The sequence below is a fragment of the Phocoena phocoena genome, chromosome 10 (assembly GCF_963924675.1).
Source record: "Phocoena phocoena chromosome 10, mPhoPho1.1, whole genome shotgun sequence".
Taxonomy (NCBI): Eukaryota; Metazoa; Chordata; class Mammalia; order Artiodactyla; family Phocoenidae; genus Phocoena; species Phocoena phocoena.
Window position 1 is genome coordinate 91,359,821 of NC_089228.1, and position 25,915 is coordinate 91,385,735.

The 25,915-nt window shown below is 41.7% G+C and overlaps 1 protein-coding gene across 2 annotated transcripts in view; it reads right to left on the reverse strand.

Moving 5' to 3' along the window:
- Window positions 1-630: 630 nt before the first annotated feature.
- The window catches only part of KDM1B (lysine demethylase 1B), a 49,832-nt gene continuing 24,547 nt past the window's right edge, over window positions 631-25,915 (reverse strand). Inside the window, exons 11-20 of one of the 2 annotated variants that reach the window (XM_065885872.1) lie at window positions 23,270-23,407; window positions 22,207-22,378; window positions 19,316-19,443; window positions 18,170-18,301; window positions 17,697-17,771; window positions 8,594-8,710; window positions 7,737-7,862; window positions 6,704-6,826; window positions 4,772-4,924; window positions 631-714 (exon numbers count right to left, since the gene is read on the reverse strand). In XM_065885872.1, coding sequence (XP_065741944.1) covers window positions 631-714; window positions 4,772-4,924; window positions 6,704-6,826; window positions 7,737-7,862; window positions 8,594-8,710; window positions 17,697-17,771; window positions 18,170-18,301; window positions 19,316-19,443; window positions 22,207-22,378; window positions 23,270-23,407 — 1,248 coding nt within the window. The remainder of the gene's footprint in view (window positions 715-4,771; window positions 4,925-6,703; window positions 6,827-7,736; window positions 7,863-8,593; window positions 8,711-17,696; window positions 17,772-18,169; window positions 18,302-19,315; window positions 19,444-22,206; window positions 22,379-23,269; window positions 23,408-25,915) is intronic. The other variant, XM_065885873.1, reaches the window with a different exon arrangement.

Genomic DNA, 25,915 nt, shown 5'->3' on the forward strand with positions numbered 1-25,915 from the left:
TTTATAAAAGATACCTGAATTTAAATTTCTTTTGAACACCCAATGGGAAGAAATATGTACAATATAAAATAGAAGTTTCATTTACCTTTGACTGAAGAGTTTGTGCTGTATTCAAAACGGAAAGATTTCTATCTAAATTTTAGGTAAAAGCTCAATATTGGAGCTATATAAAAATCTTAAGGCTCATTGGCAAAGATACTGATAAATTGTCATAGAGGAAAAGTACATGGCTCTTTTTTTTTTTTTAATCCTGCTTGATTGACTTGGTTTCTCAATGTGTGAAAATTGGTCAGCCAAAAAAATGTCAGATTTAAAGGGAATCTCCAACCATGGAAGGATCATATCCAAGGTCTTAATTTAAGGTTATATTCTGCCTTATTCTGAGATCCGGAAGATTTAGTGCTAGTCAGACCTATGGAAAATGCCATTAAATATAAGTGCTTACAGAAGGATTCTTGGGGCTAGTGCTTTCAGAGTGGTAAAATGGGTTTACGTTACCATGCCACCTTAGAACATTTCAGTTTTGCTACCCAGAGAGGATTTTTTGTTTGATTTTATCAAAGTGAGGTTTAACATGTTTTTCAGACTCTCCCATTTGGGAGAAGAAAGCTGGGTCCAGATAAATTCTGTTTAAAATGCCGCAATCTTACTTGCTTCTCGAACACCACTCAAATATGCCCCTGTAACAGTTTGTGGAAAATGCCTGTTTGTTGCCTGTAAAAAAAAAATAATTGTATAATTTGAGATCATGTATAAAGAATTTAGATGAAAATCAAAAGGTAAATACAAACTTACACTTTCTCTGATCCTCCTAAAATAAAGACTGTTGTCGCTCCTGTGTGCTCACATGAACACTACTCACCCATCCACAGCACCATGTTTCACCAAATTTATTCTACAATATAGTCAGTGCTCCCGTGAAATACTGTGTGACATTCAGTAAGATATTTTCTATGTGTGCCAGGTGCTGGAGTTAACGATAATGACACAGTCCCCTCCCATCAGACAATCTTAGTTGTTAAAATCAGTGATAAGTAAAACAAGCACAAAAAGTGAATCACAGTTCATCCACGGCTGGAGTTTTGCTAGATGGGTATAACAGAAAGAGTTGGGTTACTCCAAGGATAGATCAGTTCAACAGGAAGGGAAAAGACAAAAGGTGAGGACTGTTAACAGGAGAACCTCACTTTCAAGGAGGTTATAGTGGGAACAGAATAAGCAAACCAGGAGGACAGGAAACTTGAATTCATGGCCGTTAGATATTAAAGACAAGGTCTGGGATGTGGTTATGGGGAAGAGTAGCTGAAATGGGAGTTGAGTAGATCACAGAAAAGGGAGGATAAGAAACAGATGAAGTTCCACGTGAACTAATTTAGGTTCCATGTCACCTAAACTGATGAATGGAAAACATCCAGGTGCCAAAGACGTTAATAAATGGGGGAATGACCAGGAGGTCAGTAGGAATACAGTTAAACGGGGGGGTGGGGTGGGAGGGGGGGAGTCACAGAGTGACAGAAACTTCAAAGAAATGGCTTTTATAAGAAGATGAGGTAACTGTATCAAAGCAGCAAAGGAAAGTCAAAAACTTCCAAACCCTGTTCATGACCCTTTGGCACATTAGTCTAATAGGGCCATCTCTTGGAAGCAGTTCACAGCTGTTGCCTGGAATGCAACCATTATGCTCTGTTCCTACAAAGTTGGCTCTTCACAGGCCAAGGAGGAATCAAAGACAGCTGTTTATAAAATTACATTCTTTTGTAAAAATTCAAAAACCCTGAAGCGAAAAATGAAAAACACTATTTTAGATGAACCAGGAAGACCTGTATAATCCCAAACTATAATATACAAAGTATGAAGGCAGATCAAAGAGTGCTGAGAATTCACTTTATTCTGCTAAACTGGGTGGATGTGTGTGTGTGTGGGTGGGAAATAGCAAAGGGAAACCAATGCACCCTGAAAAATCCTTTATAAATCTCAGCCATTGGTGCCATCATGGAGGCAGAGGCTTGGCAAGGGTGATCCCACGTGCTGCTGAGCAACTAAGAAACACAACTACTGAGCCACAACTACTGAGCCACAACTACCGAGCCTGTGCTCTCAAGCCTGTACTCCACAACAAGAGAAGCCATGGCAATGAGAAGCCCACGCACTGCAATGAAGAGTAGCCCCCCCGCTAGATGCAACTAGAGAAAGCCCATGCGCAGCAACGAAGATGCAACATGGCCAAAACGAATAAAAAATAAAAAGAATTTGAAGAGCAATTTGGTCCCTCATCAGGTTCCCCACTCCCCCTGCTGCAACCCCCAGGAGTTCTGAGGTACAGGGCAGGGTGAGGTGCCAAACAAAATGCAATTAAGTATAACTAAGAGTGAGGCTTCGAGTTCCCAGAATGCCAGGAGGTGAGCCTCTATCATGCAAACGAGAAACTAAGAGAAAAGAGCTATAGATAGATCCTGATGTTTGGGCCCCCAACCTCCAGTTGACAAGCTTGCTGGAACCTTCAGTTGGCTTTTTAAAAAGTGCCTCACTCAAATCTGAACAGTCAAGGACTGGACATGCGGACATATGGGAGGCAAAGGCTAAAGTAAACAAAATAGGAACTCGGGAGCCATGTAAGGAACAAGTTACGAAGCAAGAAGAAAATGCTACCAAAAAGGAATAATCTTAGAACAAGAAAAGTGCTCATAAAGTAACGGAGCCAAAGTTTAAAAAATCGACTCAAGGGTTAGAATATGAAAAACAGCAAAGAGTAACAGCAAAGTAGATAATCAATTCAACAGTTCCAATATATGAAATAGAAGATCCAGAAATAAGAGAAAAATTGTAGGAACAAAATGAGCAGAGTAAAAAAAATCTAGAGGATGAAGGACATGAGCTCCAAGATTATAAGGAATGCAAAAAAAAGGCACAGAAAGGATTAGGAATTAGAACCGCAAAACACTTCTCAACAGAAGTAAATCAAGAAAGAAGAAAGGCTGACCTCACACCCATTAGGACGGCCATCATAAAAAAAATAGAAAATAGTTAAGTGTTGACAAGGATGTGGAGAAACTGGAACCCTTGCGTGCTGTTGGTGGGAAGGTAAAGTGGTGCAGCTGCTGTGGAAAAGAGTGTAGTGGTTCCTCAAAAAACTAAAAAACAACTCATATATGATCCAGCAATTCCACTCCTGGGTATACACCCAAAATAACTGAAAGCAGGTTCTCGAAGAAATATTTGTCCACCCAGGTTCACAGCAGCATTATTCACAATAGCCAAAAAAGACAGAAGCAACTCAGGTGTCCATGACAGATGAACAGATAAACTAAATGGGATAGGTGCATATAATGGAATATTATTCAGTCTTAAAAAAGAAGGATATTCTGACACATGCCACAACATGGATGAAACTTGAGGGCATTATGCTAAGCGAAATTAGCCAGTCACAAAAGGACAAATACTCTATGATTCCACTTACATGATGAGGGACCTGGAACAAATTCAGAGAGACAGACAGTAAGTTGAATGGTGTTTGCTGGGAGCTGGGGGAGGGGGAGTTGTACACAGTTTTGGTTCTGCAGTATAAAAATGTCCTGGAGATGGATGGTAGCAATGGTTGTACAACAGTGTGGATGTATTTAATGCCACTTAACTGGACACTTGAAGATAGTTAAGGTGGTAAATTTTGTTATGTGTTGTTTGCCACAATTTTAAAAATAAATATTAAAAAAAAGAAAAAAGAGAGGGATCTAGGAAATAAGAACCCCAAGCCTGGAAAGTGGTAAGGAGCAGTGCTGGGAGGACAGCTCTGCAGGGGTCCCCGGGATCAATCAGTGCAGCCTGGAGCAGAGGGAAGATGCCAGGAAAGGGGGCTTTGAGAAACAGAACCTACAGGCCGGCCAGAGGGATTCAACTGTGAATTAGAGATGACTCAAGAAGGGGGAGGCTTTGGAATTTCCTGGCGGTCCAGTGGTTAAGACTCTGTGCTTCCACTGCAGGGGACACAGGTTCCATCCCTGGTCTGGGAACTAAGAGTCATGCATACAACGTGGCCAAAAAAAAAAAAAAAAAAAAAAAAAAAAAGGAGTGGGGAGGCTTAAGGAGTGGTATAAAAAGAATTAAGCTAGTGAAAAAAGAGGCCATTATGACCGAAGAGAAAACAGCTGTGTAAGAAAGGAATCAGTGAACGCCTTCCTTCCTGGCTCAGCAGTAAGCAGCCACACCATATAAGCACTGACACCAATTTAGTGAAAAGTGTGAAAAAACCAGGGTGGGCTAAACCTTTAACCTGATAGGAAGTCGGGAGATATGTCTAACTTCTTAAATCAGAAGACAACAGTATAAAAATCTTAAAGCAGGGCTTCCCTGGTGGCGCAGTGGTTGAGAGTCCGCCTGCCGATGCAGGGGACACAGGTTTGTGCTCCAGTCTGGGAGGATCCCACATGCCGCAGAGCGGCTGGGCCCCTGAGCCATGGCCGCTGAGCCTGCGCGTCCGGAGCCTGTGCTCCGCAACGGGAGAGGCCACAACAGTGAGAGGCCTGTGTACCGCAAAAAAACCCCCCAAAAAACAAAAAAACTTAAAGCATGAAGTAAATTCCAGAAGAAACAGGAGAAAGAGTTAAAAATGGCTGCTCGGGGAGTTTGAGGAGGGTGCTGTCAGGGTACCTGGGGCTTGTTGCCGTAAGGCTTTTGACAGCATTTGATGTTGCTTTTAAACTCTGGACATAGATCACTTTAATTAAAAGCAGGTGATCAAAATGAAAGCCATCGGGGTCGGAGTCCCCGTACACACCTCGCCAGCAAAAAAGATGGTTCCTTGTATTTCCTCAGCAAGGATGTCGTAGGCCTCACCACTGCCCCCCGTCTTCACGAAGCTGTAGGCCATCTGGATCCAGGGGTCTGTGCTCCACCGGGTGACAAAATACTTCGTGGGATCTGGGACTTCCTGTGTCACGTAGAAGGAATTGGAAAACGGGATCAAGAAGGGACTTAGACTTGATGCGACCCAATGTATAAAATTACAGTTCTTCCTCCATCTAGAAAGTAAGTTAATCCCCGTAGCATTCTGAGACAGCAGTTCTCAGCATGACCCTCCAGCCCCCTTGCTGCTCTGCCCAGGCGCCGTCTCCATGCATTTTCCTCTTTCGCTGCCCCACCTCTCTGACCTTCCCCAGCACACACACACCTCCTCGCTTTAACACTTTATCCTTCTGCCAGAGATGCTTTCTCCCACCTACCAGGGGCCATCACCAACAGCTAAGAGCCCAGGCATTCCCCTTCCCGTCGCCTGAAACGCGCTGGACCAGGGGAGGAAAGGGACGGGCAGGGTCTTAGGACCTCTAACTGGAATTCTCAACAGGCTTCTCCACAAAGCAGCTACACAGGTTAGGTTTCACTCTACGTTTCAAATAATTTTCTAGGCTGACCTCTGCCAAGAGCCACCATGAAATAGATTTCTACGGAGCCTGTGTTAAGTTCCAAATAACTGATGTGAAAACAAATTTTTGAACAAAAGCCCCAAGCTAATAAGAACTACTGTGAGATAGAATCACATCATGTAAAATAAGCAATACCCTGAGGGCCCCCCTCTCTTGAATGTATGTAACATTTGAGGCATTTTCATTTCTTTGTACTTCTCCTCCTTTATTTGAAAAAGTTACATGTCACGCCATTTATACTCTCCAGAGATTGTGAGATTTAGTGAACTGGCAAATAGAAAGTACCGTGAGCTTCTTGGAGAAAAGGGAGAGAAGAGACTCGCTGCGGGATACAGAAAATTCTGGACAATGTCCCTTTGATTGGAAAACTGTCGTCAAAGCTTGCTAGGGTTTGGGTCAATACAGAATCTGTGGAAAATGCTGAGCCTTTTACCTCCTTAGGAAAGAATGGGGGTGTGCATGATGTGAGACAAAAGGGAGGAAGGCAATCATGTAAAAGGAATGGGGTGCTATTATGGGCTGCACTGTGTCCCCCCAAAATTCAGATGATGAAACCCTAACCCCCAGTACCTCAGAACGTGACTGTACTTGAGATGCGGCCTTTGACGAGGTAATTAAGTCAAAATGGGATCATTAGTGTGGACCTTAATCCAGTGTGACAGGTGTCCTTCTAAGAAGAGAGGATTAGAACACAGACAAGAGACAGAGCCGCGCCCATGTGAGGACACGGGGAAGGCAGGCATCTGTGAGCCAAGGGGCGAGGCCTCAGGAGAAACCAACCCCTTGATCTGGCGACACCTTGATCTTGGACTTCTAGCCTCCAGAATTGTGAGAAAATAAATTCCTGTTGCTTGAACTACCCAGTTTGTGGCATTTTGTTATGGCGGCCTGAGCAAACTAATCCAGGTACTTAAGTGGCAAGCTGGATACTGAAAGAAATAAGAAGAATGTGGTCCACTGCCTTAAGCCCCTTCATTTCTGGTATTGATGGATTAGCTTTGGGTTCAAACCACTCCAAAGAGTGAAGTTAGCAGCAAGAGTGTCTTTCTCTCTCTCTTTTTTGAACATCTTTATTGGAGTACAATTGCTTTACAATGTTGCATTAGTTTCTGCTGTATAACAAAGTGAATCAGCTGTACGCCTTACGTATATCCCCATATCCCCTCCCTCTTGCGTCTCCCTCCCTCCACCTCCCCATCCCACCCCTCTAGGTGGTCACAAAGCACCAAGCTGATCTCCCTGTGCTATGCGGCTAGTCTTTCTCTTTTCAAAGAGGGGTGTCTGACCTGCTCCTTGAAGAGCTCGCGCAGGGTGGCCATGCACTGCTGCAGCACCTGCTTGTCCTCCAGGCTCTTGACGGCCGCCACCGCCTCCCCCGCGATCACCGACATCAACACGCTGTGCTGCTTCTGGACACGTGACGGGAAAAGCACTTTACACTTTGGACTTCGGGCACCGAAGTCTCTAGACGCACAGCTCCAAACAGAGAAGGACCTCATTCTCACATCAAATGTCATCATTTCCTACTGTCCTGTAGCCTCCTTTCCATCACCCAGGCCACACAGACTTATTATTCATTTACGCATTTTATTGTTCCCTGCTGGAAAAACTCCAGAAGTCATGTGAATATCAAATTCTGGGTTCTCTTGGCTTTTCCCTTCTAAGAACTTGTTTTAGAATAAGTAGAAAGCCATTGAGAAAGGAAGTCTGCTGGTCAAATAATGGGAGAAAACCTTCTCAAACAGTAAGGACATTTTGCCCTTGGCTCCCACGTGGAACCTTTGAAGATAAAGTGTCTTGGAACAAAGAGGCAGGAGGAAAAACAACTGTGATTCTTTGGCAGGACATCACCACAACTGTCACTTGCAAAGCCCCAGGTATGTCCTCTCCTCGTCTTCTTTGCCCCACCAATCACATCTACCGACTCCCAGACCTGCCCTCACCTGCGCCAGGCATATCCCACCCCTAACCAGGGCTCCCTGGCAGACTCTTGGGGAGTACATTTCAAGTACCACTCGTTACTGTGCTGACACCAATTCTCCCTAAAAGGAATCCTTCCATCAGCCTGAAATAACACATTTCCACGGCAACAAATTCATTTCCCAGGGAGCAATATTAGTACTTTAAGAAAACATGGCAGATATTGGGGCACTTTTCCTACAGGAAAATGTCCCATCCAAGTGTCCCTCCAGAATATAAACAGACATCTGGAGTGTCCACAATGTCCATTAGTTCCTGGGCTGGACACACGAGTAGTTACCAAACCAAATTCTAAACTGTAATAAGGGAATTCATACCACATTCCACCAATGATTTTACCTGGGGATCCATGTCATAGAACACGGCAAAAAGCCCTCGCTTGCTGGCACTAGGAGGAACGTGACCAAAAAAGTCAGCCCCTTGAACTTTACTGTCCCAAAATCTATAGGGAAATTGCAAGGCAATCTGGAAAGCGAGCAAGAGAAAGGTGGTTAACAGCTTCTTGAAATCAAAAGTACAGCAATCTCTAAGAAGCCACCTATAGCTCTTACATACTTCAATTAAAAAAAAAAAAGATGTTCAAAAAACTCAAACATTTCTAAATATTCCCTTTCCATTCTCCTACCTCCTTTGTTCTCTTTGTGACCATCTGGCTTTTTATGCCATTCAGTCCTGTACTCCCACAGATAATGGTGGGAACCACTGACAACCTCTAGGCTAATCTGAAGATGCAGAGCATCCCTGAGACCTGCTCTTGAACCTTACGTCCATGAGATAAATTCTTACTAATCATAGGTCTGCCGGTATCTACTGTAGCGCTGAGAGATTCTGCTAAAGGAGCTTTTCAAGGCAAAAGAAGTATAAAACACTCTCGTCACTGGGGCTAATTAGTGCAGGGTAGACATGGAAAGCAGAAAAAAAAAAAAAGAATTGCTTATTTATACACCCAGTTCAAATTCTGAATAGCAAGAGTCATTCTCCTAAAATCAAAACCTGCAGACCTTAGCCAGCTCTCCTCTTTTTGTTTTGTTAATATCCTTTCATATTCTTCATGAACAATTACTCAAAGGAAAAGGAAATCTTCGAATTTGATTTGGATTCAAAAATTACCTGCTGCTTCCCAATATCAGACGTTAAGGAACCCCTGTCATCTGATACTCATCTCTCTAGTTCTGAGGCTTAAGTGATTCAGTTACCTTTTCAATGATGCCTGCACCTAAGCTGTTGATAGCCTTCATCTTCTTGTCTGACAACGGTGGATTAAACTGAAGGGAACCTTTCTGCAGTAAGGCCAGGGGCACAGTGACTAACACCTGAGGGAAATAATGAACAGTTAACATACAAACAGCAACTGAATCTAATACTCAGTGGGTTCATTTCCAGGAAAATCTTCATGCCTCAAGAACTGCCCCCCCTGCCTTTTATTGCCAGTCATGAGATTATCAACATCCTATGTTGTTACACTGGTAAGAAGAATAACGGCCATGTACAGTTGTGCAGGCTGTTCACTGCACAAGAGCGGACTGGCTGAGCAGAAGCAACATTCATATGGAGGAATCTGCATTAAGGTTTTGATGCATTAATAACCCTGGGTAAGAAGAGTCAGCAGATCTCAATCCTGAAAAGCAATGCTGTAAGAGGAAATAGCCCTAAATACAGAGTCAGGAGAACCAGATTTTGTGTATCATTCCTGACACTTTCTAATGCGTGGCCAAGGTAATTAATACCTGCCCTACTAACCTTAAAGGATTGGGGACATGCTTAAAACTAAAACTCTTACAATATACATCAGTATGCTTCATAAATGGTAAAGCACATCACAAACATTAGGGATTATTATAATCATGTAAAGCCACATACCTTTTTTTTTTTTAAAGGAGGAAACAATTTATTGCAGGTTTTCAACTAGTTTACAGAATCATTTAGAGCCTCCAAGAACAACTCACAAAACCAGACCATCAAAGAGAGCTGCTGTCTCTCCATACAATCAAGAAATTTCTGGTGATCTATCTGCTGAACAATCATCGACAGGAAGACACTGGAACTCACCAAAAAGGACACCCCACATCCAAAGACAGAGGAGAAGCTGCAGTGAGACGGTAGGAGGGGCGCAATCACAATAACATCAAATCCCATAACTGCTGGGTGGGTGACTCACAGACTGGAGAGCACTTATACCACAGAAGTCCACCCACTGGAGTGAAGGTTCTGAGCCCCACGTCAGGCTTCCCAACCTGGGGGTCCAGCGATGCGAGGAGGAATTTCTAGAGAATCAGACTTTGAGGGCTAGCGGGATTTGACTGCAGGACTCCAACAGGACTGGGGGAAACAGAGACTCCACTCTTGGGTGGCACACAAAGTAGTGTGTGCATCGGGACCCAGGGAAAGGAGCAGTGACCCCATAGGAGACTGAACCAGACCTACCTGCTAGTGTTGGAGGGTCTCCTGCAGAGGCGGGGGGTGGCTGTGGCTCACCGTGAGGACAAGGACACTGGCAGTGGAAGTTCTGGGAAGTACTCCTTGGCGTTTGAGTCCTCCCAGAGTCCACCATTAGCCCCACCAAAGAGCCGGGTAGGCTCCAGTGCTGGGTTGCCTCAAGCCAAACAACCAACAGGGAGGGAACCCAGCCCCACCCATCAGCAGACAAGAGGATTAAAGTTTTACTGAGCTCTGCTCACCAGAGCAACACCCAGCTCTACCCATCACCAGTCCCTCCCATCAGGAAGCTTGCACAAGCCTCTTAGATAGCCTCATCCACCATAGGGCGGACAGCAGAAGCAAGAACTATAATTCTACAGACTGTGGAACAAAAAACACATTCACAGACAGATAGACAAGATGAAAAGGCAGAGGGCTATGTACCAGATGAAGGAAAAAGATAAAACCCCAGAAAAACAACTAAGTGAAGTGGAGATAGGCAACCTTCCAGAAAAAGAATTCAGAATAATGATAGTGAAGATGATCCAGGACCTCAGAAAAAGAATGGAGGCAAAGATCGAGAAGATGCAAGAAATGTTTAACAAAGACCTAGAAGAATTAAAGAACAAACAGAGATGACCAATACAATAATTGAAATGAAAAATACACTAGAAGGAATCAATAGCAGCATAACTGAGGCAGAAGAACAGAGAAGTGTCCTGGAAGACAGAATGGTGGAATAAACAGCCATGGAACAGAATATAGAAAGAGAATGAAAAGAAATGAAGACAGCCTAACAGACCTCTGGGACAACGTTAAATGCAACAACATTCACATTATAGGGGTGCCAGAAGAGAGAGAGAAAGGACCCAAGAAAATATTTGCAGAGATTATAGTCAAAAAGTTCCCTAACATGGGAAAGGAAATAGCCACCCAAGTCCAGGAAGCACAGAGAGTCCCAGGCAGGATAAACCCAAGGAGAAACATGCCGAGACACATAGTAATCAAACTGACAAAAATTAAAGACACAGAAAAATTACTGAAAGCAACAAGGGAAAAATGACAACATACAAGGGAACTCCCATAAGGTTAACAGCTGATTTCTCAGCAGAAACTACAAGCCAGAAGGGAGTGCCATGATATATTTAAAGTGATGAAAAGGAAGAACCTACAACCAAGATTACTCCACCTGGCAAGGATCTCATTCAGATTTGACGGAGAAATCAAAAGCTTTACAGACAAGCAAAAGCTAAGAGAATTCAGCACCACCAAACCAGCCCTACAACAAATGCTAAAGGAACTTCTCTAAGTGGGAAACACAAGAGAAGGAAAGGACCTACAAAAACAAACCCAAAACAATTAAGAAAACGGTAATAGGAACATACATATCGATAATTACCTTAAATGTGAGTGGATTAAATGCTCCAACCAAAAGACACAGGCTTGCTGCATGGATACAAAAACAAGACCTATATATATGCTGTCTACAAGAGACCCACTTCAGACCTAGGGACATATACAGACTGAAAGTGAGAGGATGGAAAAAGAATTCCATGCAAATGGAAATCAAAAGAAAGCTGGAGTAGCAATTCTCATATCAGACAAAATAGACTTTAAAATAAAGGCTATTACAAGAGACAAAGAAGGACACTACATAATGATCAAGGGAACTATCCAAGAAGAAGATATAACACCTGTAAATATTTATGCACCCACCATAGGAGCATCTCAATACATAAGGCAACTGCTGACAGCTATAAAAGAGGAAATCGACAGTAACACAATAACAGTGGGGGACTTTAACACCTCACTTACACCAATGGACAGGTCATCAGGACAGAAAATTAATAAGGAAACACAAGTTTTATTTTATTTTATTTATTTATTTATTTTTGTGATACGCAGGCCTCTCACTGGTGTGGCCTCTCCCACAGGCTCCGGACGTGCAGGCTCAGCGGCCATGGCTCACGGACCCAGCCGCTCCACGGCATGTGGGATCTTCCCAGACCGGGGCACGAACCCATGTCCCCTGCGTTGGCAGGCAGACTCTCAACCACTGCGCCACCAGGGAAGCCAAGGAAACACAAGTTTTAAATGACACAATAGACCAGATAGATTTAATTGATATTTATAGGACATTCCACCTCAAAACAGCAGATTACACTTTCTTCTCAAATGCACATGGAACATTCTCCAGGATAGATCATATCCTGGGTCACAAATCAAGCCTCGGTAAATTTAAGAAAATTGAAATCATATCAAGCAACTTTTCTAACCACAACGCCATGAGATTAGAAGTCAATTACAGGGAGAAAAATGTAAAAAACACAACACATGGAGGTTAAACAATATGTTACTAAATAACCAAGAGATCACTGAAGAAATCAAAGAGGAAATCAAAAAATACCTAGAGAAAAATGACAACGAAAACACGATGATCCAAAACCTATGGGATGCAGCAAAAGCAGTTCTAAGAGGGAAGTTTATAGCAATACAATCCTACCTCAAGAAACAAGAAACATCTCAAATAAACAACCTAACCTTACACCTAAAGGAGCTAAAGGAGAACAAACAAAACCCAAAGTTAGTAGAAGGAAAGAAATCATAAAGATCAGATAGAGATAAATGAAATAGAAACGAAGAAAACAATAGCAAAGATCAATAAAACTAAAAGCTAGTTCTTTGAGAAGATAAGCAAAATTGATAAACCTTTAGCCAGACTCATCAAGAAAAAGAGGGAGAGGACTCAAATCAATAAAATTAGAAATGGAAAAGGAGACATTACAACAGACACCACAGAAATACAAAGCATCATAAGAGACTACTACAAGCAACTCTATGCCAATAAAATGGGTAACCCGGAAGAAATGGACAAATTCTTAGGAAGGTATAACCTTCCAAGACTGCACCAGAAAGAAACAGAAAATATGAACAGACCAATCACAAGCACTGAAACTGAAACTATGATTAAAAACCTTCAAACAAACAAAAGTCCGGGGCCAGATGGCTTCAAAGGTGAATTCTATCAAACATTTTGAGAAGTGCTAACACCCATCCTTCTCAAACTCTTTCCAAAAGATTGCAGAGGAAGGAACACTTCCAAACTCATTCTATGAGGCCACCATCACCCTGATACCAAAACCAGACAAAGATACTACAAAAAAAGAAAATTACAGACCAATATCACTGATGAATATAGACGCAAAAATCCTCAACAAAATACTAGCAAACAGAATCCAACAACACATTAAAAGGATCATACACCATGATCAAGTGGGATTTATCCCAAGGATGCAAGGATTCTTCAGTATACGCAAATCAATCAATGTGATACACCATATTAACAAACTGAAGAATAAAAACCATATGATCATCTCCATAGATGCAGAAAAAGCTTCTGACAAAATTCAACATCCATTTATGATAAAAACTCTCCAGAAAGTGGGCATAGAGGGAACCTACCTCAACATAATAAAGGCCATATATAACAAACCCACAGCAAACATCATTCTCAATGGTGAAAAACTGAAAGCATTTCCTCTAAGATCAGGAACAAGACAAGGATGTCCACTCTCATCACTATTATTCAACATAGTTTTGGAAGTGCTAGCCATGGCAATCAGAGGAAAAAAAAGAAGTAAAAGGAATACAAATTGGACAAGAAGAAGTAAACCTGTCACTGTTTGCAGATGACATAATCCTATACATAGAGAATCCTAAAGATGCTCCCAGAAAACTACTAGAGCTAATCAATGAATTTGGTAGAGTAGCAGGATACAAAATTAATGCACAGAAATCTCTTGCATTTCTATACACTAATGATGAAAAATCCGAAAGAGAAATTAAGGAAACACTCCCATTTACCATTGCAACAACAAGAATAAAATACCTAGGAATAAACCTACATAAGGTGGTAAAAGACCTATACTCAGAAAACTATACCACTGATGAAAGAAATCAAAGATGACACAAACAGATGGAGAGATATACCATGTTCTTGGATTGGAAGAATCAATATTGTGAAAATGACTATACTACCCAAAGTAATCTACAGCGTCAACGCAATCCCTATCAAATTACCAGTGGCATTTATTACAGAGCTAAAACAAAAAATCTTAAAATTTGTAGGAGACACAAAAGACTCCGAATAGCCAAAGCAGTCTTGAGGGAAAAAAACACAGCTGGAGGAATCAGACTCCTTGACTTCACACTATACTATAAAGCTACAGTAATCAAGACCATATGGTACTGGCACAAAAACAGAAATATAGAATGGAATGGAACAGGATAGAAAGCCCAGAGATAAACCCACGCACCTATGGTCAACTAATCTATGACAAAGTAGGCAAGGATATACAGTGGAGAAAAGACAGTCTCTTCAATAAGTGGTGCTGGGAAAACTGGACAGCTACATGTAAAAGAATGAAATTAGAACACTCCCTAACACGATACACAAAAATAAACTCAAAATGGATTAAAGACCTAAATGTAAGACCAGACACTATAAAACTCTCAGAGGAAAACATAGGAAGAACACTCTTTGACATAAATCACAGCAAGATCTTTTTTGATCCACCTCCTGGAGTAATGGAAATAAAAACAAAAATAAACATATGGGACCTAATGAAACTTAAAAGCTTTTGCACAGCAAAGGAAACTATAAACAAGAAGAAAAGACAACCCTCAAAATGGGAGAAAATATTTGCAAATGAATTAACGGACAAAGGATTAATCTCCAAAATATATAAACAGCTCATACAGCTCAATGTTAAAAAAACAGATAGCCCAATCAGAAAATGGGCAGAAGACCTAAATAGACATTTCTCCAAAGAAGACATACAGATGGCCAAGAAGCACATGAAAAGCTGCTCATCATCATTAATTATTAGAGAAATGCAAATCAAAACTACAATGAGGTATCACCTCACACCAGTTAGTATGGGCATCATCAGAAAATCTACAAACAACAAATGCTGGAGAGGGTGTGGAGAAAAGGGGACCCTCTTGCACCATTGGTGGGAATGTAAATTGATACAGCCACTATGGAGAACAGTATGGAGGTTCCTTAAAAAACTAAAAGTAGAATTACCATATGATCCAGCAATCCCACTACTGGGCATATACCCTGAGAAAACCATAATTCAAAAAGAGTCATGTACCACAATGTTCGTTGCAGCTCTATTTACAATAGCCAGTTCATGGAAGCAACCTAAATGCCCATCGACAGATGAATGGATAAAGATGTGGCACATATATACAATGGAATATTACTCAGCCATAAAAAGAAATGAAATTGGATCATTTGTGGAGACGTGGATGGACTTAGAGAATGTTCTACAGAGTGAAGTAAGTCAGAAAGAGAAAAACAAATATCGTATATTAAGGCATATATGTGGAATCTAGAAAAATGGTACAGATGAACCGGTTTGCAGGGCAGAAATAGAGACACAGATGTAGAGAACAAATATATGGACACCAAGGGGGGAAAGCGGGGGTGGGGGTGGGGGTGGGATGAATTGGGAGATTGGGATTGACATGTATACACTGATGTGTATAAAATAGATAACTAATAAGAAAAAAAAAAAAAGAAAAAGAAATTTCTGGCTCCAGAACCGTGTTACCACTGTCACAATCAGGAGCCATTACTACGGCTACCAGCTCCAGAAACATGTCACTTATCGAACAACCTGCACCAGCAAAAGGGATACCTCATGCCCTGGCTCTTGACTCCCAGGTAGTAAATGAGTGGATCCTGGGACCTCTAATGTTCCAGCTGTGGAAGAACCCAACACCTAGAACATTTTGCCTGGCAGCAAAGGCAGCAGAAGTGAAGCAAAAGCCATACCACACCTCCCAAGTCTCATGCGAGTACATCTGACTGGCTGGACCCAATTCATATTTAGACCCTCGGCTGCAAGGGAGACTGGGAAATGTGTGTGTGTGTACTTTCCATCATCTGTAGTACAGGATAACACAGTTGGATAAGAAAGGAGCTGAACACCAAGGACCATATCGACTGCTACCCTCATCAAAGATGTAGTCTATTGAAACCCCAACTCCAGGATCACAGGAAGTTCAGAGCTCTTCCTGTGATTTTGTCACTATTTTCTGCCACGTGAAAATTTTATAAAATATAAAACATGCTCTCTCTCCTCAATGTGGTTATAGATAATAGCCACCATGCAACAAAAAGAAAAAAAGGAACAATTGCCCTCTTGGGTATATAAGACTATAAGTAAATAAGATCTAGATGTTTTCTTAATGACAAAAAACAAAAAAGCTTTCAGAAACACACAAACTCAGGTAAACAAATAGGCAAAAGATATAAACATACCCTGGTAAGGAACTAATGCTAGGTCTCAGTGGAAGCAGCCTAGACTGAATTACAGTTTGTTAAGTGTTTATCGGTGTATGCTGTTGGGTTGGAGATCTTTCACTTATAAGCTGGGGAAGCTTTCAATTGAAACTCTGTGATTTGTGCTGACTACTAAAAATAAACATATTTGCTTTTCTCATTTCAGAGCAGGCTTTGAATCACAGCCTGAAACTATGTTCTAATTATTCTAAAGAGCCAGAATACAAAGAAAGCAAGCAAATATGCCTGGTCAGGGTCAGGCAGAGGGTGACCCAGCAGGGTAACCACACCTAGCATGTTGTCCTGGATGCAAAGTCACAAAATGCCAGAGGTTGAGCCATCAGCCGACTTCCAATTTTATAAGGTGGTATTAAAAAAATTTTTTTACCACCAGGAAGAATGTTAGATATTAGCCTGATTCTCACCTGGGGACTCACAGATAAGAACACTGTTGCCCAGTGGTTCTTAACTCTGGTCGCATGTTGGAATCACTTGGGAAGCTTTAAAAACACGACCAGACAATTCAGCAAGAATCTCTGCAGGGTGGGGCTTGGCAAGCTTTCTTTTTAAGCACCTCCCAGGTGACTGTAAGGTGCAGCCAGGATTGAGAACTACTGCTACTCCAAAGTCTATATGACCAATACTCACTATCCAGCTAGTAAATGGCAGGAATAATATGAGGAACCATCCCCCTGGGCTCATACACTCTACCCCGTCTTTCCCATTTGACATGTAGTCCTTCATTTCTGTATGAATATCAAGGACTGTGAAATGTTTTTTTAGCTAGCTGAAAAGCATAAAACACAGCTAGTTTAGGAACTTATGATGGTTCATCAATTACACTTTTTGGTAATCACTTCAGACATAACTAAATTTAAATAAATCTATGGGTTTTATTAATCCCCCTCCACCCCCAACACTTTATTTCCCAACACTACAGAAATCTCAGTGTGATTTCATATATTACATTACAGCACCTTTCACTGTCCGCCTACTAAAGCTGTTTACAAAAAATTCAAATGATATAAAAGTACTTCTGCCACTTTCAAGATAAAAATGCAGAGTGTTCTTGATCTGATTTAAAAAAAAGTTTCCATGGTACAAAAACAAAAAACACCACCAACTTGGAAACCACTGAATTACACAAACTAAAACAGGTTTTTAAAATGCAGGACTTCTCAGAGCCTTTAATGTGCTCTTATTTAACCCTAAACTTAGACTGTAGCATATAATACTTTACAAACTAATTTGGCCAAGTTTTCTTCTCTTGTCAACTCTCAGAACTAATGTACCATAGAACCCACTCTGAGAAACACTATTCAGAATTCCATCTGCCATGAATCTATATAGTGTTTGAATAATTAAATCTGATTTGCATATCCATACACAACAAGTAGAGATACAGAGCTCTCCAGAAATCGAACAAGGCTCTGGGCAGATTGCCAAAGGCAAACTGCTTGGTAGAAAACACTGGTCTCCCTTACTCCCAGGCCCCTGGTAGCACCTAGTGGAATCACAGCACTTACCTTTTGTGCTGTACACTCTGCCCCATCTGTAGTGGTAACTTGCACTTCATCTCCAGAATAATCAATACTCTTTACCTGCTCAAGAAAAGCAGTTATGAAAAACATAATGAGGGATGGAACCATATGATCCAGGATCCTTTCCAATTCTCTTATTATGGGAGTTTACATTTCCAAGGCTATGGGGAATCACTTCCTGGCATTCAAAGAACTAAACAACAGGTATTGCAACTTCAGGGAACTCTCACTCAGCCCCTTGATTATTAATGAAAATGCATCTCAGCCACTATTGTTTCCAAACAGCAGCAGCTACCTCATCAACAAGGGTAATGTGACTGATCATAGTATCAAAAGTATTTGCAGACACTGGCTGAACATCAAAGCAGGCACCTGTCTCCTGTGTAATCCACATGCCCCGAACTTCACATTCTCCAAACACCACCAAACCAGAGCCTCCCACCACTGTGGATACTCACTGGAGATCTGAGCCGAATGTCCAGTCCCTCTGCCAGTTTTTCCAAGATGACAGAGTATCCGGGAGTGAGGAGGGTGTGGTCACCGGCAAACTGGGCAAAGAATTCATTGTGGTCCCAGGAGCGAGCAGACACCTGGGAAACATCAGGAGAGGTTGGGAAACAAGAGGTGGTGTAAACCCTGAAGCCTGCACCTGAGGGACAAAAACAGGAGCCCCAGGGTGGGAAAGGCCACCTCAGGCCAGAGGGCAGAGGGCAAAACAGAAAGGTCGGGGTGGGGGGGGGGGTGTGTGAATAGATAAACCCAGGTGGATACTGCTGCCAGGGAAAGGAGATCTCTCAATAAAGCACAGGAAAGCTTATTTTAGAACAAAAGGTAGACAAGATTTGGGCATGGGTACCACTCCCTGATAAAAATGAAAGGTGTATTATACATCAACAACCCTGGATAAGGAGAATTCCATGAGAGGAGAATTGCATTCAATCAACTCCATATATAAACATGCCACCTAGATGCCTTCAACATGGAAATTCCACAGACACTGAAATGCAGCATGATTTTGGAAAAGTGTGATTCCGATTGCAAAGAATCATCAAATGGAAACATGAATTGTTGTCCCTGCCCGCCCCACCAAAGAGGATTATTAAGTCAGGGGTCATCCACAGAACCGCTATTCAATGTACAGCATATCCAAGTATCGCGATCACAGTTGGTGACATGAATTAGGCAAGTTTAAATTTATTTTAGCAAGATGAACAGATCCTAATTGCAAAGATGCTCTATTCTGGTTTCTTAGGAGCAGTGTTTTCAGCCCACAGTTGCACAGAAATGGCTCGAGGGCCCCCAAGGAGGGCAAGGGGAAGGCAAGGACACTGGCTCTTGCCGCCTCCCTGACTCAGCCCAGCAGCCCTCCTGTATTCAGGTTTACGGACTGGGTGTCTTCACAGGTATGATTTGAAGACAGGTTTCTCTTGCTTTAAAAAATTTTTTTTTCAAAACCACTGTGGGTTTCATATACTCTAAAGTCCTGGTGTTTGATCTTTTAAGCAGCAGACCCATTGTTCCCCGTTTATCCAGACCATCCCAGGCTAAATATCTCAATATATAAAACACACACATACACAGAAACAAGCGTCTTCAAAGCCCACCTGATGGAGGTTGCTGCCACAGGCATATTCCAGGTTACTGAGATGGAACTGAAGGACTTCCTCCTCCAGCTCACTGAACTGGATTCCAGACTCGTTAATAAAGGCTTTGTAGATCTCCTCTATCTTTTCTGCAATGGGAATGGAGCAAAGCAGAAAAAAAACTTTAACATTATTCTCCAATTCCTTATCTTTTGCGTTCCACCTCCTTCAACCTGCAAGGCCCCAAACTTTTGAAGACCTTTCCCAGGTAAACTCAGGGAGAAAGAGCATCTGTCTTGATAAGGTTGGTTTCTCTCAGGAAGTAAAAGCTTATCTTAATAGGGAACAAAACTATGCACGTTCTATGTCTTCAACCATGTTTCATTTCTGCTTAGTTGAGAAACTATTTCTTCTTTTGCTCAAGATAAAGGAATAGTAACCCTTGCACATATAAAGACAGAGAGAGGATTCCCACTCCCTTTCTGGTCCTATTGCCATCACCTTAAAGTCAAGTTCTTGTAACAGCTCACCTCAACTAAGAGACCTATCATAGACTGACTACTGGCTATCTTCTCTCCCAAACATTCCCAATATTCCATCATGGACTTTCATCATGCCAACCCTCTGGCTCAACACCTTTAATTACTGGTTCTCCATTGCCTATGTAATAAATTCCAAAAACCACAGCCTGACAGTGTTAGCACATTTTTAGCCTTTGCAAAGACAGCGAACACCACCTGTCCACTCACAGGCTCTGCTGCACTGCTGCTCAATCTTTTCCTGGTAAATGCCAACCCTGCAAAGTCTGCTACTACCACGCCCCTCCCTGGAATGCCCTCCCCACCCCAGTCCCATCCATCCTTTACAGACCGGCAGCGCCTGGTCACTACCAGCCTCAGGAATCGCTCCTTGGTTATCAACCCCCAGCACTTATCTATCCCATTCACCCGGAACTTTCAACTACATATACACCGCCCCCTGACATCGTTCCAATGATTGGCTTAGATTCCTTTTTTGGGGGGTGGGGGAAAGCTTGTGCCTGACAAAGTAGAAGAATCTTAGCACAGGTTACTTCTTTACTACCTTCCCAGTGGTGACAACCACCCAACAGATACAACTCAGTCTCAAAGCTTCTATAAAGTGCTGTGCACGTGCTTTTGACTAGAAACAGAACTGAGCATCAGTTAACTTCCCTTTTTTTGACAACTCAAGGTTCTCATTAAAATGTTCCATTCTTATGTTAGACGGTAGTATGAGGATGTCTGTGGCACCTCTGTGCTAGGCTTTTGCCCCTAGACCACTGGGCTTTTTTCCACTTTTAATACCTTTTTGTAGCAATCCCATTCCTGCCTCCTGCTAGGTAGGTTCTATTTTCCTCTAGGTTTTGTAGAGGTGTGGGAAGAACCAAGACTGCTAGAACAGTATAAACAGACTGAGAGAAGCCTTAGTGTGATCTCTACGTAAATAACATTTAAAAGCTTTAGTATATTTGCTTTGTGAAATTCACTCTAGCTTCTTAGTATTTATATTTCTGTCTTTTCAGCTAAATGCTAATAAGGTGAGAGCTCAGACAGCTGAGACAGGGCTAGGCAGGCTCTAATTGTAACCTCATGGAGAGATGCACACACTATTATTAAAGCTTTTCCAAAAATATACTAATGGGATGAAACAACTACTTACACAGTAAGTGTTGCTGATCCTCCCTTAATAACTTGTTTTAAGTAAAGCCAAGACAAAGCAATATTATTAACTTTTGTATTTGGTGGCCCTGAAAGAATCGTAAAGAAAAACCCCACCCAGCGACTATCACCCATGGGCAAAAACACTAATCAGATTCTGACAACATAATGTAAGTCCGCCTAGTCGCTGTCTTCATTTCCAGAAAATTCAACAACTCACCACTTGGTCTGGACACCACATTTGGTTAAATGTTCCCTGTCAACCCCAGTAAGTTTCTAAAAATGTTCTGTTACGGTTTGTCAGTCAACACTTACTAAGGGCGATTAGAATGTGGGTTGGTCTCAGAGGCGAAGAATTGAGGTCGCGGCGGGGAGGGGGGGGTGAGGGGGGTTGGTGGCGGGGGGCAGGCGGGGAGAGAGGATAAAAAGAGGAGACAGACAGTCCCTGCTCTTGAGAAATGTACCCCAAACAGAGACAGAGTGTATTCCAGGATGGAGACTTGAGACCCCTTGCACAGAAACACAGAGCTGAAGCAAATTAATACCCTGCCAATTGAATTCAAATGCTCGTACTGTAAGAAACTCCGACATGCTTCCAAGAATTACAAGTGAATACATTCAGGTCATGAAATTGTAGGTTAAATAAATATCAATTTAAGAAGCAATATAGTAAGATTTCAGCGGGCACCCGCAGGGAAATGAGCTGTTACAGTCAGGTTTTCTAAAGGGTGAATATGGTCCATTTAGTACCAAAGCCTAAAAACTTTGAATTAAAGTTCTTAAATCATAATACAGAGTCTTGCATTCTTAAACAAAATATACTGGAAAAAAATCTTAACCTACTGTCCAAAAAAGAAAAGGAATCCTTTCACACAGGAACTCTTATCTAGAAGAGTCATTATGTGGTGGCTTGTTATTCACATAGAGCTTACCACATGCTTCCTTAAAGGTAAGCTCTTCTGGGAAATTGAAAATTCAACATTTAAATAATTTTTTAAACACTGGCTATTGTGTAAAGAATTACGTGTGCGTGTGTGCACACACACACACGCATCTAAAGGTCCCTGAGGCAGTTCTGCTCCCTTCTGTGGAACGGTCAGTTCAAAAGGAACGCTCCTAAGGACCATTCTTGTTGCATCCATCCAGGCTTGTGGATGAATGATGCTACCGCTAATCAAGCTTAGGTTAGAATGAGACTCAGATGGAACAATCAGAACACCATTCTCCCCATACCTCCTAAAGGGACATCTTGGAGCTGAGTCTTATCCTTCCTCCACTCAGAGACCACATCCAAGAGAGCATTAAAATGAAAATCCATGCGCTTGTCAATAGTGGGGTCAGTTATTCTTCCACCTTCCTGAATTAAGTCACATCTTTCTCCAAATTTATGCATGCTGATGCCAAGCTTCAAAATAATAAGAATAAGAAGGTGAAAAGTTTTCCCTGGAAAAAACAGGTACAGGTTCTAAGCTGAAATCAGACAGAGCTCTCATGGAGAAAAGGGTCTAGGACCTCTCAAAAACAAATGCTGATTGGGGAACGGCAGCAAAGTAAGGCAGTGAAAAACCAGCATGGAATCTGAGAATGTAAGGGTGCCAGCAACAGCTTCTATGCCATGCCCTCCACAGCTTTCCAGCCAATATTTATCAATGTTTCAGACGCTATAGCTGTGCACTGCCTCTCTCTGCTCTGACATCCTATTTCCTCTATGGAATCTCATGTGAAAGAGCACACAAACACACGAACACTCACAGAAGTTGAAATTGAATTGACTGTCAATAAATAGTTCAGAAAAATCCTTGGGCCTACCATAGGTCTTCAAAGACACTAGGTAGGTTTGCCTGACGAAAGATTTGATTCTCAGATAAACAATGAATACATTTTTTTTTTTAGATAAGTATGTCCTAAATATTGCATGCAAAATATCCCACGTAATATTTGGGACATACTTATACTAAAAAAATTATTGTTATTTATCTGAAAGTGAAATTTAAGTGGGCATTCTGTAATTTTGTTTGCTTAACCTGGCAACCCTAATCAAGTGGCCTGCGAATAATGCACAAATACAATTAAAGACCTTGGGGCGGGGGGGGGCATATTTTAAGTCCTCTAGTTCCACCTTCGCAGAAAGGAAGAACTATACTTGTTCTTATTTCCTTTTCAGAGGGCATGAGGGGGCAAGAAATCATTTTGGGGTTGTTACATATTATTTAGAAGCACATTAATACTGCACACAAGCAAACTGAGACCATTTTTTCTTTTCTTTATCTACAATACAAATCTTAAAGAAACCCACTTGTTCACACATTAGTGCTACTGGGTTGTTAATACAGCCGTTGACAATCTGGGCTCCTCGTCCCACTGTGACGCCTGTGAAAGACTTATCATCCCACACTCGGCCTCCAATTCTGTCTTTGGCCTCCAGGACAGTCACCTAAAAAGACAATCAGGGAAGCTGAATAGGATGCAGTATAAATGTACAGTGACATTGTTAAATGAGTTTCATATCCGGTTAATGTATTATTATATTATTAGAGAAACAACTTTAAAAAGAGGGCAGTGTGCATATGATCCAGGAATCCCACTCCTGGGCATACATCCAGACAAAACTATAATTCAAAAAGATACATGCACCTCTATATTCATAGCAGCACTATTCACAATAGCCAAGATATGAAAACAACCTAAATGTCCAACGACGAATGGATAAAGAAGATGTGGTATATATATACAATGGAACACTAAGCCATAAAAAAGAATGAAATAATGCCATTTGCAGCAACATGGATGGACCTAGAGATGATCATACTAACTGAAGTAAGTCAGAAAGAAAGACAACTACCATATGATATCACTTATATGTGGAATCTAAAATATGACACAAATGAACTTATTTACAAAACAGAAACAGACTCACAGACACAGAGAACAGACTTGTGGTTGCCAAGGGGGAGGGATGAATTGGGAGTTTGGGATTAGCAGATGCAAACTATTATATATAGAATGGATAAACAACAAGGTCCTACTGTAGAGCACAGGGAACTATATTCAATACCCTGTGACAAACCATAATGGAAAAGAATATGGAAAAGAATGGATACATACCTATATGTATAACTGAATCACTTTGCTGTACAGCAGAAATTAACACACTGTAAATCAACACTACTTCAATAAAATAAGTTAAAAAAGAGGGCAGTATGAATAGGAGCCCAAGTAGATGTTAAAAACAAACAACGCAGGCTCTAGCAAGGAGTAAGTGAGTGGTCTGCTGGAGAAGCCCCTCAAACTGTTTCCTCTCAAATCCCAAAATGATAAGACTGGATGAACTAGCATGTGAAATGCATATTGAAAGCTTTTATTAAATAGTATTCCATAAATTAAAAGGCACTCTTAAAAACTAAGTTAGGGGCTTCCCTGGTGGCACAGTGGTTGGGGGTCCGTCTGCCGATGCAGGGGACGCGGGTTCGTGCCCCGGTCCGGGAGGATCCCACATGCCACGGAGCAGCTAGGCCCGTGAGCCTTGGCCGCTGGGCCTGCGCGTCCCGACCCTGTGCTCCACAACGGGAGAGGCCACAGCAGTGAGAGGCCCGTGTACCGCAAAAAAAAAAAACTAAGTTAAAGAGGTGGTTTTGTCCTATGAAATATCTGTGTCTGTAGCAAAATTCCTTTAGCATTGTAAACAGGCCTTAACTTCCCTATGACTATTATTAAAAAAAAAAAATCATATGTCATTATATCTAAGTATGGCCTCACAGGCTTGGCCAAAGCAGGTTGGTCCCACCACACCCAGACCGTTTTATCTCCTCCAAATTTCTGATGCTGGTGGTGGTGGGAGCTGCTCTCAGGTGGACAGCCCTGTGGCTCAAAGAGCTTCACTGCTCTTGGTTGTAGTAACTGAAAATGTGAATCCTCTTCAGGGCAAAATCAGTCCTTTCATTTCTAGATCCCTAAAAGCACTTCTGCAAATTGCTCCAGGAGGTTCCCCGAGCTAACCATCTCTTAGGTTAGGAGGAGTCTACTTCCTAACCACGAGGGAGCGGGGTGGCCTCCTCAGGGTCTCCTTAGAGAAAGGGGAGAATAACAGAGGTCCCCTAAATATGCTTCTTCCTTGGACCTATATTTCTCATTTTCTCCAACTAGAAAGGCTACAGCTTGTGATTCTCCCCTCCCCACCTTCTTTCTCTGACTTCAGATGAACTCAAAACCATCCGTTTCTAGTTTATTTTAGTCTATAAGAGGAAGGCTGAACATTAAAGACAGCACCCCTCCGAGACTTTGGCTAGGACTAACCTTCCTTGTAACATAATCTGTGGGTTTCCCAAGTGAAAAACGAACAAGAAACCTTGGCCCTAATATCTAATGCTGAGATACATAAATGACCAATTAAAACACCTCATAGCTTAATACCACTTAGACAATATTTTGAAATGCAAACAGACTTCTTATACATTCAACTCAGATTCTTCTGTTTTGTCAGCAATATATATAAGAATCCAAGACGTAGGTCTTGCATTCCACCAAAAGGAAAACCACTTAGGCAGAGCCACTGAAAACTTTCTCATCGCTGAAACTCCTCCAGCAGAGAAAAACGTTGTGAAAAAGAAGTTGTTTCTTTCAGCCAGAGAGAATACAGCGAAAGATTAATTCAATTCTACCAAATTGATTTTCACGTTTGGTTTAATGGAAGACCAAAGTCCTTGCAAAACAAGTTTCTAAAAAAGGAGAAATGAGTCAGACATAGCAAGTCCCAGAAATTTGGAAGATTTGAGTGGAAATTAGATACTGAATTGCACAATTTTTGTTTTTTTGTAATCGTCTCTATTTTGGCTAATTTTGAACAATTAGAATAAGGCAACATACTAGATAAAAAGAAATAATATCCTTCTCCTTGGGGAAGAAGGATACCTCAAAAATATACAGTATTTTAAAAGTCACATAA